Genomic DNA, 17025 nt, shown 5'->3' with positions numbered 1-17025 from the left:
TGCATTGGGTATGGCAACCTTTCTCTGGGCCCCACCACCACATCAGTCATTATCACCAACAACAATTATAAGCACTGCTGTGTGCACAGCACTCTACCAAGCACTTAGGAAAGCACAAGAGTTAGCAAGCAGCTTTCGGGCCCTAAAGGAGCTGAGGGAGGAGGCAGACAAAACAAGCTAGGTTTCTCTTTTATAAGGGGCTAGTTCTTGTTCAGTCCCTTTGTGGCTTCCCTCTCCTCTATTTTCCTCTGGCCGCTTACTTCTGCTGCTGCTCTCCATTTGTCTATGAACCCAAGTATTGTATATACCCCAGGGAATGTCTGCGGGTGTGTTCCCCTAAAGGCATCCCCATCGTACTCCAGCCCAAGGTCGGTAGTGTGCATATCTCTCGCTCTCTCTCTCCCTCTCTCTCTTCTGTTGTCCCTGAATGTTCTGAATGTCTTGCTAGGTGAGACCAGGTTGGTTCAGGCACCCCTTCTCGAGAGGTACCTGGGGCAGAAGAACAGGGATCCAAACTGGTGGGGGACAAAGGAAAGGGGGATAAATGGGAGAGGGAAGCAAGTATCCAAGGCAGGAGACAGGCCAGGGGAGGGGGGCCTCTGTCAAAGGCCCCAAAATACTGCTTCCCTCTTCCTCCTCTTGGGCTGCTGTACAGTTCTTTGGCCAGTTCTACCAGTTTTCAGGAAAGCAAATAACTCAGCCAATCTTCCGCAGCAACACTGACAATTAGGAGGGAGATTTTCCTTTTAATCCCTTTCAGATTTCCAAAATATAGAAACGCTGTCTGAATGGCCACATGCAGCTAACGAGATTGGTGAGGGGAAGGAAAGCCGTATATTTTCCTCCCTTTCAGGCTCAATTCATTTCTGTTTCCACTGTCTCATCCTTCCTGGTCAGTAAGAGGGACAATCTCTGAGGCATAGCCCCATTGACCCTTCCATATTGTCCATGATTTGATGAATATCCCAGCGTATTCCAAAGAATTACCTTTTAATCAAACCAAAAAAATCCACACCATCCCTAAAATAAGTATTCATCAATTAGAAAGTTCATTGTATCCATTTCCACCCTTCTTATTCGATCCATTTTCTCCTAACTCCTTCCTCAACAAAAGATTCAACTTCCAAATCCCTCTCAGCAGAGCACCCTAAAATAATTTAAATCTGAAGTGACAAAGCTGCAAGCAATGTGCAAACTACAGTGGAAACAAAGTCAGAAATTGCAGCTTTAGGAGAATCATTTGAAAGGAACTGTCAACTATCACAATTTCCTTGAGATTTAATTCCAAGTCTGATACCCAATCCTTTGCAAAGGCTCTATTAGCAATTACCATTTGTAGAAGATGATAAACAGATTACCACTTGGTTCAGAGGAAGCTAAACCGTGGCTGATTGCTTCTGGCCAGATTTCGCATTTACCCAACACAAAACGCTTTTTCCAAGTCTGGTTTGCACCTCTAACCTTGTATCATTCCAAAATAACTCTGACCCCACCAACCATTTTAAGTTCCAAAGAGGGGATGTTACTGATAAAGTAGTGAATTTAGGTAGTAGTAGCAGTGAGATGGGATGGAGTTGGCCACAGTCACTCCTCTTGTTTCTTAAGGAACAGGAGGGACGGGTGGTGGGATGCCAAAACAGTAGCGATCCAAGGCTTTGTTGTATGCCACCAAACCCAGCAATCGTATTTACTGAGCACTTACTGTGTGCAGAGCACTGTACAAAGTGTTTATCAGCCATCTATCAATCAATCAATGGTATTTATCAAGCACTTACTGTGTATATTGCACTGTCCTAAATGCTTGGGAGGGCACAATACAACAGAGCAGGTAGACATGATCCCTGCCCATGAAGGAGCTTTCAGACTAGAGGGGGAGGACAGACATTAAAGTAAATTACAGATGGTACCTTCACAAGGGCTGTGGGGCTGGGGGAGGAGTGACTATCAAGTACTTAAGGGGTACACACCTAAATGCAAAGTACATGCCATCACCACAGCACTTCTAAAAACCAAAGACACCTCCAGCCACATCACAGACAAAAAGAACCCTGAAGAGACGGCATTATTTCAATATTTTCCTCTACACGCCCTTTACTACTGAAGGTGAGGCTTTAGAACAACTTCCAACATATGAAGACAAGAGTAAACTCGTTCTCTAGACTGTAATCTCGTTGTGGGCAGGAAACGTGTCTGTTTATTGTTGAATTGTACTCTCCCAAGCGCTGAGTACAGTGCTCTTCACACAGTAAGTGCTCAATAAATACAGGTGAATGAATATGAGAAACAGCATGGCTAGAGGCATGGGCCTCGGAATCAGAAGGACCCGGGCTCTAATCCCGACTCCAACACTTACCTGCTGTGTGATTCTGGGCAAGCGCCTCAATTCCGTCATCTATAAAATGAGGATTAAGACTGTGAGCTCCATGTGGAACACAGACTGTGTCCACCTATCCCAGCACTTAGAACAGTCCCTGGCACATAGTAAATGCCATGAAAAAAGCCCAAAACAGAGGAAAACAAACTACTGGGGAAGTCACTGCAGCATAGCCAGAAAAAATGACAAAAGCACCTGAGCCTGACAGCATATCTGGTGAGATCTATAAACTTGGAGGCAGCCTGCTTAAACAGACATATATATGGACCATTGAAGAGTTCCTACTATCATCTCCTTCTACAAGAAGAAATGCAAAAGATCAAACTGCAACAATTATTGAGGCAGCTCCATCTCCCAGCAGGATCCTAGCCTGGGTACCCCTTGATTAGCATGGAAAAATACTGTCGACCAAACACGGAATCATGATGAGGTTTCAGTTCCTGCGTGATTTTTACCACCCAGATACAAGAAAATTGCAAGGAAGAACATCAAAACCTCTATATGGTTTCCATAGATCTTGAGAAAGCAGTTGAGACAAAATCTGGATGCTGAAAATTAATCTAAAAATTTGGCTGCCTGGAACGTTTCATCAAGATTCAGGGGCTACTTCATTTTGGCTTGACTGGCTGTCAGAGCTGGGGGGTGGGTACCCTGTCTGATCCATTCCTCATCACCAAGCAGGCTAGACTGGTGGAGTGGAGCAAGTGACCTAGTGAGGCAAAGCTACGCTGCTTACCTGTGCCTCGGGATAACTCCTTCCTGCCAGTCCCAATCATTCCTGCTCAGGCTCACTGGCATACAAGTTCTCCAGCTCAAGTGGACTGCTTTGCCACGCCCAGAGGAAAGCTCCACATTTCTCTCAAGCAAGCCTTTCATTTATGGTTCCTTGCTCTCACCTATCCCGCCTCCAACCTGCATGTTTATGCCCTCGACCCTGCAGAACTCCCTACCTCCTCAAATCCTCCAGACCACAGTGCTCTCCAGCTTCGAAACATTTCTGAAAACACACCTCCTCCTTCGCAGCAGGATTTTGGTGGCAGGAGTATGGAGGCTGTGGACCGCAGCAGAAGGCTGCGGGTGTTGGGGCAGGGGGAAGGTAAGGGCGGAGGGCCGGGCCGGGCCGTGCTGTGCCGGGCCAAGCCGGGCCGGGCCGCGCCACACACAAGATGTCGGCAGTGAAGCTCACCTTTTCCTGAACCAGTGAACAAGCGTCACCCGGGGGACAGTAACTGCAGCCACCGGCTCAGACTTCTTCGACGGTCTCATGTGGCTCCAGGGTCAGTAAGTTTTGCTTCCTAAGCTACTTTATGCAGTCATTAAATCCCTGCTTACAGACTGAATTATGAATTTTCAGAAAGATGTCAGCTATGAACAAATCAAATCGCTTAGGAGACTTTTTTTCTGGGATGACCTCTTGTGAGACTCAACTTTCGCCTACTACTCTGCTATGCTGAGCTTTTGGATTCTCATCTGTTGAACTGGAACCCTTGGCTCATATCAACTATCATTTTTAAAATGAAAATTGTACTTTAGTATCGCAAGTACTTAACTTGATTAAACATAATTCTCTTTAGTCTGTCTATAGGGATCAAAGTTATCTTTCTTGCATTTTTTATGATTCAATATTGTAGGATTTTTCTTTCAATTAATTTTCCTGCAGATTAAAAAAAATGAATTTTCCTTGGTCTATTTTCTCAGATTTACTCCATTTGTACAGTAATGCCCCCTTCCACAGTTTTACATCTTTATGTCTGGTGAGAAGTTTAAATGCTATTAAGGCAATCTTATTGTTTCAGTCTATTGTTCCAAATAAAACACATCTATACTGATTTTTATGGATTTTGCTTCTTGTTCCTCTGCTATCAACTTTTACAACCAGCATCATGTTAAACTCCTATTCATGCCTAGGGAAATACTGCTATCAAAGGAAACCTAGAATTAGAACAGACAAGCATTCATATTACTTACAAGGTTTTGACATGTACACTATGCGTGGTAAAGATGAAGAAGAAGCCAGGAGAGATGTTTAGCAACGACCAAGTGCAGTACATCATGTGAATAACAGAGTTTCTGCTCTCATGGAAGTCATATTCCAAAAACACTGGCCGCTACACATATGTCATAAATGGGGAGGAGGGAGGGAGAAGATGCCTTTTGAAATGAAGGAATTCATTTCATTTAATTTGGTTTTAAGACAACTACACTAGCCAGTTGTAGATGTTCCAAGGCAGGATTCCAGGAATGAGTCAATTCAAAGGAGACTAAGATACTATTTAAAGCACATAGGGCCCACAGACAGAATGAATGGAAACAGGTGGGGGGCAAAAAAGGGAATCAAGGTCAGAGTGGTAGAATCTGAAAGGTAAATTTAAATTCGACTCCCAAAGGAGAACCAACTGAAAAATTGAAGAGCAAGAGAAAATGGGATAGGGCCAATGTAGGGGACAACTTGAGCAGAGGTACTTCCAACAACTGTAATTTGTGATCAATAATGAGCCCTTCCGGGCCCCTGGATGACAACTTCACGCTCCCTCTGAGGGAGGCTAAATAAACACGGCTGCTAGAGTAACAGCTTGGGGGAAGGTTGCCTATGAGGCCACCTAAAGCACCAGGTGCCTATGATTCAGTCTTTGTAGTCTACAGTTTGAGGAATAGCTGGTCACATTCAAAATAATGCCATCCACGGTTGCGTCCCTCCAGTAGGTCCTGGAGCAGCACTGCAGCAGTTCTCCTGAGTGTCCTGGAACATTATTATACTGCCCTGTCAAAACCCATCAATGAATGGAATTTATTGAGCACTTATGTGCTGAGTACAGTACTAAGCGCTTGGGAGAATACAGTAGAACAGAACTGGTAGACAAGGAGCTTATAGTCTAGAAAGGACTCATGCAAATACTAAAAGTGTTTCATGTGATGACTGTGCAGTGCACTGCCTCTAGTTCATGGTAAAACTCTATTCTCACAAGAGTCCTGAACCCAAGGGCCATTTTAGTTTCAAATCCCAAATAGAAAGTGTGCTCAATAACCAGTCAATCAATCGTATTTATTGAGCGCTTACAGTGTGCAGAGCACTGTACAAAGCGCTTGGGAAGTACAAGTTGGCAACATATAGAGACACTCCCTACCCAACAGTGGGCTCACAGTCTGGAAGGGGGAGACAGAGTACAAAACATATTAACAAAATAACGGTGATTTTTCTACCATTTGGTATTCATCACCATTGCTATTTATCGACCACTGTTCAAGAAGCTTGGGAGTAGAGTAACATTACCTGCTCTCAAGCTACTTACCATCTAATCCAGGCAACAGAATTTGTTCAGGATCTGAGTAGCACAAGACAAACAAGTACAATAAAGAAAACTAGTTGTCACTTTTTGGGCTTCAATTTTTTATGTGGTTCTTGAAAACCTACTCTACAACTCCTACCAGTGTGCACTGTTTTTTTTGGGGGGGGGATCCTGGTATGGCTGATAGTTCCTGACCTTCAAAGATTTTAAAACAGAAAATAACAAGAATGGAGAGAAGGGAACAGCATATACCAAAGTGTCAGTTTTCTCAAGAACATGATATGGTCTCTGTAATCAAAGAGTTTTTTTTTTCAAAATGGTGAATTTAGGAAAGTCAAACACGGAGATTGTTACAAGCATCATTTCTACCAAAAAAAAAAAATAGCAGTGCTGCTGAGCTATGTGACCAGTGAAATACAAGCAGACACTCTCTAAAGTTCACTATTCCTTTATTTCCCATAGAGAAGAGAAGAAAGTAAGTAGGATGGTCTTTATTCTCTAGAATATCTTTAGTCTTTCGAGGAAGACAACAGTGTTTCCACTGATGGGAGAAGTCATTTCCTGTGAGATTTGCTGGGACTGTTTTTTAATGCCAATTTCTCTAATTTAGCCTTTCATAGATATGAGATATGGTAAATGCAATTATCCACATTTTAATGGCAGGAAATAAGGCATAGAGACTAATTTGCCTTGGCCAGAGAAAGGAATCCATGTCAGATGAGGCATTCCTAAAATTTTCTCTTGACATCTTACTATTCCATAAATTTCTGGTTTCGCATTATGAACCATCCCAGCATTTGTTAAAATCCCAAGATAAATATTTTAGAGGATGTGAGAAACACTTTTCTAAACAATCTTAAGAAGTAAGGAGTAAAAAGCTCAAGTATTTTCTTCACCTCAAATTCAAAGCTGTGCTTCAAGAATTTGAGGTGAGATGACCAGTTAAGAAATTGATATTTTCTAAAAGTTTGTACTGTTGTGCCAAGCAACATCCTTTGCTTCTGAATTTGTGTTTATTCCACTTCCCTGCGTGTCACCAAATGCCTTATGTTCTTTAACAGAATACACAACATAATAATTACTAAAAAAAAATTCACCCTTTGGAAGAGAGCAAACTACTTCCTGTCCCAGTATAGAGCTTACCAAGCTACTCCCCCAAAATAGTTGGCTCTGTGGCTCACCAGAAGCTGAGGCAGGAGATGAACTTCTGCTCCTGAATAAAAACTTCTTGTAGGATGGGGAAAAGAAACTTTGTAAGATGTTAAGAGAAAGAGAGGGGTCCTGTCTGGAAAATTTTGGTCTGTTGGACTCTCTCAAGAAATCCTCCTCACCTTCCTACATGCTCCAACTTACCAGTTCCTGGCTCAGCTTCTGGTCAATTTCTAAAAATGGTGCCATGGGAAGTGCCCTGAATCATTCACATGCCTTTAGCCCACCCTCAGCATGAAGCTGGACGCAAAAGAGGGGTATGAGTATATTCCTGACCCTCCATACCATTTCAAAACCTGGGCTAGAAGCCAGAAAGCAAGGGCACACAGCTAGAGAACAGAAAGGGGAGACAGTTCCACCCAGAGTTGTCGGAAACTCTTAAGTAACAGAGATAGGAGCCAGGGGAGACAGAGAGAGAGTGCGCCCACCCCCAAGGGACCCATGACCATATTCTGCCTGACTACCGGGAGTTGGGCCACATGGCTCTCCGATCTGATTCACTCTGTTAACAATATGCGGGGTACACACATAAGCACGGCTGCTGATGCTGAATTTTCTCATGACCCATTGACCTTCACTCCAGTAATGTATCAGAATAGATTTTTAATGACAAGACCCAGAAAACCAATTGAGTGTTTAACTAAACAGCTGGTTTCACTCTTTGGTTTCATATTGAAGAGGAACCTCTTGGGTCTAATTTTAACCTGGACAATTTTCCCCAGAGCCTAGTACAGTACTTTGCACAAAGTAGGCCCTTACATACTATTACCAATGGAGTAATACATTCTTGTGTCCAGTTCCAGTTATGACCTTTAAATACCTCCATGTTGAACTAAAGGGCAAACTAACCCCAGCCATTCAAGTTTATAGCAAAGAATCCCCCATGATGACAGTTCCCTGAAGGAATACCACCATGTTGGATCATAAAATACAGTAAGTGTAGACTAGTTCATGACCCACGTATGTGTCTCACTGCACTCCCTTCTAGACTGTTAGACCGCTGTTGGGTAGGGACCATCTCTATATGTTGCCAACTTGTACTTCCCAAGCGCTTAGTACAGTGCTCTGCACACAGTAAGTGCTCAATAAATATGATTGAATGAATGAATGAATTGCACTAAGCCTTCACCATGAAGACTGGATGGATGAAAGCAATAGCTTCAGCCCCAACACTGCACTCGGATGCTGCACTCTGTTGCTTCCTCCTACCGGTTACAGTCTTGTCGTCCCACCCCCAAAGCTCCCACTAGGCTGTAAGCTTGCTGTGGGCAGAGAATGCATCTGTTTATTGTTGCACTGTACTCTCTCATGTGCTTAGTACAGTGCTCTGCATTCAGTAAGTGCTCAACAAATGCAAATGAATGAATGAAAGAATTTATTTTAGTGCTTGTCTCCTCCACTAGACTGTAAACTCCTTGAGGGCAGAGATCTGTCTCCCCCTTTTAGACTGTGAGCCCACTGTTGGGTAGGGACTGTCTCTATGTGTTGCCAACCTGTACTTCCCAAGCACTTAGTACAGTGCTCTGCACACAGTAAGCGCTCAATAAATACGATGGATGATGATGATGATGTGAGTCCCCCCATGGGACATATCTATTCTATTTATTTTATTCTGTTAGTATCTTTGGTTTTGTTCTCAGTCTCCCCCTTTTAGACTGTGAGCCCACTGTTGGGTAGGGACTGTCTCTATATGTTGCCAACCTGTACTTCCCAAGCGCTTAGTACAGTGCTTGCACACAGTAAGCGCTCAATAAATACGATGGATGATGATGATGATGATGATGATGTGAGCCCCCCATGGGACATATCTATTCTATTTATTTTATTCTGTTAGTATCTTTGGTTTTGTTCTCAGTCTCCCCCTTTTAGACTGTGAGCCCACTGTTGGGTAGGGACTGTCTCTATATGTTGCCAACTTGTACTTCCCAAGCGCTTAGTACAGTGCTCTGCACATAGTAAGCGCTCAATAAATACGATTGATGATGATGATGATGATGATGATGATCATGTTTAGGTCTATTGTATTCTCCCAAGAACTCAGTACAGTGCTCTGCAGAGTATGCAGTTAAATACTTTTCATTGACTGAACAGCTAGTAGAAAACAACTTTCAGCAAAACAAGCAACAATATCCTCAACACTTGGCAGGTCATTTTGATCCAGAGAAAAAGACCTGTTTTATGACATAAAAATCAAGTTAAGGACTATGAGAGGAGTGGTTACATGTTAAGATGGAAGTGATCCAACGCTACATACACCACCAAACCAAGAGCTCCTATCCACCACTAAAGATACCATACGGCCCCATTCACAACACTAAGCTTCCCTGCAGAATGTATATACTTCCAAGTTCATCACGAGGGAATCTTGCGAAGATGAGAACACAATCTTTTGAACACTTCTACTGACACTGAGATGGAGGTCTTACAAAGCAAAGAAAGTTTGCCAGTATCTGAGGGTATGGCCTTTATACTAACTTTCAAGAAAGCCTCCTCCTGAGCCAGGGCCTTAAATGATACTAAAATCCTTTGAAGGGAAGCAGCATGGCCTAGTGGATAAAGCACTGTCCTGGGAGTCAAAAAGACCTGAGTTCTAATCCTAGCTCCATCTCTTGTATGCTGTGAGACCTTGGACAAGTCACTTCACTTCTCTATGCCTCAGTTAACTAATCTGTAAAATGAGGATTAAGACTGTGAGCCCCATGTGGGACAGGAACTGTGTCCAATCTGAATATCTTGCATCTTATCCCAGTACTCAGTACAGTGCCTGATACATATAGCACATAGCAAGCACTTAAATACCATTAAAAAAAAAAAACCTGTATCAAGGGGTGTTACCTGTCAAAATCTACAAGTTTAGGATGTGGATTTTAATACCACAGAAAGTTGTTCAGACCAAGTTTGTAGATTCAAAAAGGGTTTGAATAAATCCACGTAGGAAAGATCCACAATAGTTGACTAGTGAAAGTTAAGGATAAAATAACTGTGATATTTGTAACTACCCCAATGTTTTGAACAGCACCTGACACACAGTAAGCGCTTAGTATAATAATGTGGCCCAGTGACTACTGGTGCTTCAATTTTGGACAACAAAAAGATTCTCCGTATGGCTGACTGCCATTTTATTACAGATCACCTCTATTTCAAAAGAATTGTGGTTTGTGATCTTATATTTTTAAGTCTGCTTTCCCTCAACATAAAATTCCACAGGATTTCAGATGCCACTATCACCATCTTCTAAGAAAAGGTGAGTGTTGACTGTGAAAATTCTTGTGATACCTCAAGCTCTATAATCCTGTAAGATCCTGGACAAATTAATCAAGTACACTTAACAAGATACTCCCAAAAATCACAATGAGGTTTTGTTAGTAGTAATGGCTTTTCTTGAGTGCAATGTACTGTACTACTTGCTTGGAAATTACAACAGAAGCACAAGAGATATTCCCTGTCCCCAAAAGAGCTTAGACTCTAACTGGGGTGGCAAACATGGAGATATCAAATACTCAATATACAGAAGTGCCCAGGATAAATGTAAAGAAATACACAGGTGCAAAAGGCAGCTGAAGGAGGGATACTCACCACACCCTAGCCCCAAAACACTTGTGTTAATCATATTTATTGAGTGCTTATTGTTTGCAGAGCACTGTACTGAGCACTTGGGAGAGTACAATGTAAAAGAGTTGGTAGACATGTTACCTGCCCACCAGGTACAATGCCATTTCCCCTATCTGTAATTTATTTTAATGCCTGCCTCCCCCACTACACTATAAACTCCTTGAGGCCAGGAACATTTGTCTACCAAATCTACTGTACTCTCCCAAGCACTTAGTACAGTGCTGTACACATAGCACATACCTGATAAATACAATTGACTGAGGAACTGGAGTAATGACAATTCATCAAGAAAAGCCCATTGAAGGAAGTGGGATTTTAGGAGGGTTTCAAAGGTGGGGAAGGCTTAGCTCTGGTGGATACAGAGAAGCAGAGTTGCAGATTCGCAGAGTCTGAGGACAACTTAGCAAGGAGCCGGGGGTGGGCAAGATGACAGCAGAGCACAGCCGTAAGGTGGGCTTAGCAGGAACAAAAAGTGCGAGCTGGAGAGTAAGGAGCGTCAATAAGTAAGGTAGAAGAGATGGTGGTGAACCTTAAAACCAGCAGTATGGAGTCTTTTCTTGATACATATGGAGATGGGCAAGCATTTGAGGTTTGGAGAAGGGAGACACATGCTCAGTACTGACGAAAGGAGATGGCCCAGGCAGCAGCATGGATACAGGCTTTGAGCACAAACAACATATATATATATATATATATATATAATTTTTTTTGTGTGTGTGTGTGTGTATATGTGTGTGTGTAAATGCAAGCACGCGTGCGTGCACGCACACACACACACCTTTAAAAATCATTTCAAAATGGAAATGAGATGCCCAAATGATGGACAGCTTCTACCACGTGTTAGCATCACTTCTGAAGATAACTGGATAAGCACTGCTGTTTTCTCAAAAAGCATCTAAACTGCTAACATCTTTCTGGGCCTATATTACGAACTACTTTAGCTGTCTTCTGGGTTCTAGGCTTCAAATCCATTCCACGATCAACTTTACTTCATGCTGTTCCACCGAACAGCATTATTTATTACAATAACAAGAATGCCTCTAGTTATTTTCAATTGTTCTGCATTCTCCTGGTAAAACTTCACCAGGCCCAAGGGCAAGGGAAAAGGGAAAGCATTTTCAGCACCAATTTGACCATGGTCTTCAACAGCTGTCATAGAAACATTAGTGCATGACAATCGGGGCACATTTTCTCAATCCAATTAATATTCACGGACAAGAGCTCAGCACACCTTTATCAGTAGTATTCACACCAGTCACTGGGCTTAGCAGATACAAGAGTTAGTGATATCAACAAAGATGATGTAGGTTTGCCGTCAGGAGCGACAGCAAACAGTTTGAAAAACACAAAATTAGAACAAATGATATGTAGAATATCAACAACCCAAAGAAAGGTAAAGGAAAAAAGTCATCATTATTTTAAAAGGCAACATTATAAACCAGAAATGTATAGCTAGGCGACTATATTTCTGTTTCAATGTTTCCCTTGCAAATTCTTAGCTTTCAGGACCCAGGCTCAATTCTACGTACACCATTTTGGTTACCGCAGTACAGTTTTACGTAACAACGGTTTTCCAAAGCTGTTGATAACAGTAACTCATTTCAAGTCAGTTGAGCTTGGGATGGCAAGGTTATTCTCTGCCACTGTAACAGTATTTATTATATCCACACAGGGAATTTCACTGTAACTGTTTATAAAGCTCAGTGGTAAAGTTCACTGCACCTTGCAGTTTAAACTGTTGAAAGTTAAATGCACAGTGCAATGCTTGAAAGCAACTGGCTTCAAACAAGCTTAAAATGCTTTACTGCAACCGTTTTCCACAAAATTTCTATTTCAGCTGGAATGACAGGTGCTGGGCAGGCCCAAACCTCCTTTATTCCTAAAGTCTTTGGTTTGAACAAACTCAGTTTTGTCAACCATGGGTACTTCCAGAAATCTAACCCTGGCAGCTGCCAAGGAAGGTACTGAACATACTTTTTCCAAAGTTGATTAATTGTTCCCATCGTGTTTAAATTCTCAAATAGCAAAAGTAAACTGCCTCTTACCTTCCGTAGTTCAATTGTCACCTCATTTCTGTGTCTTCTCATAGTCTGCAAAAACAAATAAGATTTATCTAAGTACCTAAGTGCAAAATAAAACCCGAAACGCCAAAATTATTTCAGAACTAAAAAAACTTTTCTCCTTGGGCACTGAAAATTAAAATGACATAAAAAATAGCTCAGTCTGAAGATTTCACATCTTGATCAATTTGGAGGCACACAATGAATATCATAATATTGATCATAATAATGATCAGGACCCACGCAGAACTCCAACCACAAGCACCAAATTCCCATGTGCAAGCCCTTTACTATGAAGGTGCTGTACTAAAATACTAAATTGAATACTAAATTGAATTGAATACTAAAAGTGTTCTGTCTTAAGCATTTGCTATGAATTATTATTAGATTATGAGCACCTTATAGGACGGGGATTGTAAATGAACTGTTTGCATGTATCCCAGGTGATCAACTGTACGTATCCTGATCACCTTGAACCTCCCCAGCGCTTAGAACAGTGCTTTGCACATAGTAAGCGCTTAATAAATGCCATTATTATTATTATTATTATAAACAACATGCTAGGTGAGGAACAGCCAGGGTCTCTGTCCAACAAAAGAAAAACCATTATTTAATGAGTAGCTGAAATTTACATCTGAATTTGTGGGTTTTATAAAAAATTCAGTAAAATGTTTACTTTCTCTGACAAAGAGAAGAGACATAAAATCTTACAAACAAAAAAATGCAATATCCCAAATACATCACCAATAATCCTACTGACGAATATGTTACAATTTGAAATAAACAAATTTGAGCAAAGGACTAATTTTTACAAACACCGCATGCTTCTGACACCTTATTTTGTCATTTCTCCTTCTCACACATTATAGCTGTCTTCCTATTTATCCACTGTCTTCTCCCACTGTAACACAACTCACATTCTTTGTTTCTCCCAAGCGACCCGACTCACTATGCCTCATTTTCCTGAATCCCGCTACTGCCCTCGAGTTCTCCATCCTGACATCTTTAAATTATATTACAAATTATTTATTCAAATTAACGTCCATCTCCCCCTCTAGACTGTAAGCTCACTATGGGCACAGAACATATCTGCTAATGCTGTTGTACTGTACTCTCCTAAGTGCTTAGTATAGTGCTCTGCACATAGTAAGCGCTCAATAAGTATGATTGATTGGAACTCTCTTCCCCTTCATATCTGACAGCCCCGAGCTCTGCTCATCTTCAAAGCCTGACGACCTATCTCCAAGAAGTCTAAACTTACATCTCTCACCCCCAAACTGCCACTTGAGCACTTCTGCATCCCTCACAACCTTCCGTAGCACCTACATATACATCGTGTATACTCAAAACTTCCTCCCATCCGACATTCATTTAGTGCCCGTGTCCTCCACTAGATTGTAAGCTCCTTGAGGGCACTAATCCTACCTACTAATTCTATTATACCCTCTCAACTGCTAAATTCAGTGTTCAACACAAAATAGTTGCTGATTAAGTACTATGAATTAATTGGAATGGAAATTTGCAAATTCTATTTTAACATTCAAATAAAGTTAATGCAGGGCCTAATTGCATAAGGCAAGATAAAATCCTCTATTTTCACTTGTTACACTCACTTAATACATTTCCAATCTGTCACATTTTTAAAATGTAGTACAATTCAGACATTTTTGTAAATGTCTTCAGTAGTTCAGCCATCTGTTCGTTACAGTCTTAAAAAGCAAAAGATACACTATTTAAATAGGTTCACTTTTTAAATCTAGTTTAATCCTTTATCACAACCACACTATAATTTATCAAAATAGACTTAAAACAACAATAGCCATAAAGGAAAAACTTAATAAAATATGGCCAATATAGATTTGAACATCAAATAAAAAACAATTTATGAGGAACTGTCTGTAAAGCATCAACACTAGTTACCCCTGAACACTGACTCAGAGACTAGCACCTGTAAACCACTAATCCCAGAAAATCAGGTCACAAATCAAGTCTCAACCCAAAGGCCTCACACGGACAGTACCATTCATTCTGACACCTGCTGATTTTGGCAAAGCTGTTCAGGAATTCCACTAGGAAAAAGACCTTATCTTAGGCAATGCAGGCCAACATCAAAGCTTCGGCAATCTTCAAAATTTTCAGTCTCAGGACCACTTTAGCAGGCAAGAGACCCTCTCTGCCCTGCATCTCTCAGGCCTCCACTCCTTTCCCATTTCCTTGTTTACCCCTGTGGGAGGGGGAAGTATAAAAGGAGAGAAGGCTCCAATCGTGTTGGGCCAGAGTGTACCATTTTAGAACAGACACTTGCAGCAGAGTCCCAGCCTAAAAATAAACTTTAATAGCTTGAAGGGCACATACACTCTAGGGAAAGGAGCTGAGACAGTGGGACTGCTGTGCTGAGGAAAAAATGTGGGCACCCCTACTAGACATGAAGAGACACCCCTGTAGACTGTAAGATCCTCCCTGCACACTGTAAACCCCTTGAGGGCAGGGATCATGCCTACCAACTCTGTTGTACTATACTCTCCCAGGCACTTAGCAGCACCATGCTGTGCACACACTAGACGCTCAGTGAACAGGACAACAACCAGTTAGGCTCCTATAAAACCCAAACTGCGGGCCTGATTTTCCTTAAACTCTATATGCAACACCCTTACAAGCCTGAACTTCCAGAACCAAAGAAACCACAGTTTGGTTAAAGCAAATCCACACCTGTACTTGGGAAGTGGAGGGAAAATGATTCCATGTCTTTTCTGAGACACCTTAAATGTCAAGTTTGGGCCTTGCTCCAAATGGGGAGCACACAAAGATCCAAGGATATCGATCAACCGTATTTATTGACCGCTTACTGTGTGCATGGCACGGTACTAAGGGCTTGGGAGAGTACAATACCACAGAAATAGTAGACACGATCCCTGCTCTCAATATTACGACTGATAGTCATCATCATGCATGCCGAAGATGGAGTCTCCCACTGAGAAACCCATGGGAAGGAACTGATCACTGTGATAGTGGTTTGCTGAACACCACTCACATGCTCTTGTCAAAGGGGCAGCAACTTTTTATGGGCAGGGCCCATTTACAGATGAAGGGATGCAGCTGAGTGCCAGATACTGTGCCAGAGTGCCATAATCCGGCAGGTGGTTGCTTTCGTAGCCCCCGAAGTCTTCAATACCCAGGTTAGCTGGCTTTCTCTCAGGATTTCTACTGGATCTTTCCAGCTGGTATTTCATTGCCATTGCCAAACTGGGACTAGAACCCAAGTCTCCTGATAACCCTGAACCAGCTCTTTCCACTGGACTAACAGCTGGGGCCTATGGTCCTGTTAAAAATGGCAGGCAGGCCTCTATCTCACCAGTTTGGTATGCTTCAAAATGCAAACAGAGACCAGGGGCAAACTGTGCCCTGTGAAGGCTGGCACAATGCTGTGCAGCACTTAAAACCATCTTTAATCTACCATGTTTCTCCTTAGCTGCGGCAATGTGCCTGTCCTCAAAAGACAGACTAGTTAAATGTGCGATCTGATGACAACTGGACCTGTCTCGGGCCACAAATTCCCAAGCATTACTGTTAGTGGCCTTCAATGCATTTCTGTACCTTTCCTCCGGAGGATGTGCCTGGGCTAAACTCTCCATAAAAGTTTGGGCATCATTTTATTATCACTAACACACCAATAACCAAGTCTACTTAAAGATCATCTCCTCTATCAAATTACATGAAAGCCTAGCCTTATGTTTTACTACAATGAACAATGCAAATTCCGCAACCTGACTGTAAGACTCAACAAGTATTATTACTCCACCTCTTTTGGAATCTCGAGGAATTAGTAAACGTTTGCAACATAAATAAATGCTTACTGTTTCAGCATATTTTCTGAGGTCTAGCTAATGCAGACAACCAGACCAGTCAACAGAAAACAAATTTTGCTCTGCCTCTTGAGCAGGGGAGGATGCAGACTAGGGACGAACCCAAAATCCAGTTCCTGCAGTACTCTGGGAGCTAGCATAAATGAAAACAGCCATGAGAAGTAGTGTGGTCTTGTGGAAAGATTACTGGGCTGAGAGTCAGAGGACATGGGTTCTAGTCTGCTATGTCACCTGTATGCTGTGTGATCTTGGACAAGTCACTTAACTCCTCAATCAATCGTATTTACTGGGCGCTTATGTGTGAAGAGCGCTGTACTAGGCACTTGGGAGAATACAATATAACAATATACCAGACAAACTCCCTGCCCACAAGTTTACAGCCTAGAAAGGGAGACAGACTATTATGTGCCTGTTACCTCATCTGTAAAATGTGGATTAAACCCCCTCCCCTGGACTCATAATCCCCGTGAGCCCCATGTGGGTCATGGACTGTGTCCAATCTGACTTGTTTGTATCCACCCCGAGTGCTTAGTCCAGTGCCTGGCACACAATAAGTGCTTAATGAAAACCATAATTATTACTATCATTAAGCTGATTACACAATCTACCCCAGTGTTTAG

At 42.1% G+C, this 17025-nt stretch overlaps 1 protein-coding gene across 1 annotated transcript in view; it reads right to left on the bottom strand.

The window, feature by feature from the left end:
• KPNA3 (karyopherin subunit alpha 3) overlaps positions 1-17025 on the bottom strand; it is a 55995-nt gene that overhangs the window by 27051 nt on the left and 11919 nt on the right. Inside the window, exon 2 of the mRNA XM_038762038.1 lies at positions 12528-12572. Within this exon, the coding sequence (XP_038617966.1) occupies positions 12528-12572 (45 nt within the window). The remainder of the gene's footprint in view (positions 1-12527; positions 12573-17025) is intronic.

This window comes from Tachyglossus aculeatus, chromosome 20 (genome assembly GCF_015852505.1).
Source record: "Tachyglossus aculeatus isolate mTacAcu1 chromosome 20, mTacAcu1.pri, whole genome shotgun sequence".
Taxonomy (NCBI): Eukaryota; Metazoa; Chordata; class Mammalia; order Monotremata; family Tachyglossidae; genus Tachyglossus; species Tachyglossus aculeatus.
Note: the sequence above shows the minus strand (reverse complement) of the source record. Positions and strands in the feature narration are given on the sequence as shown.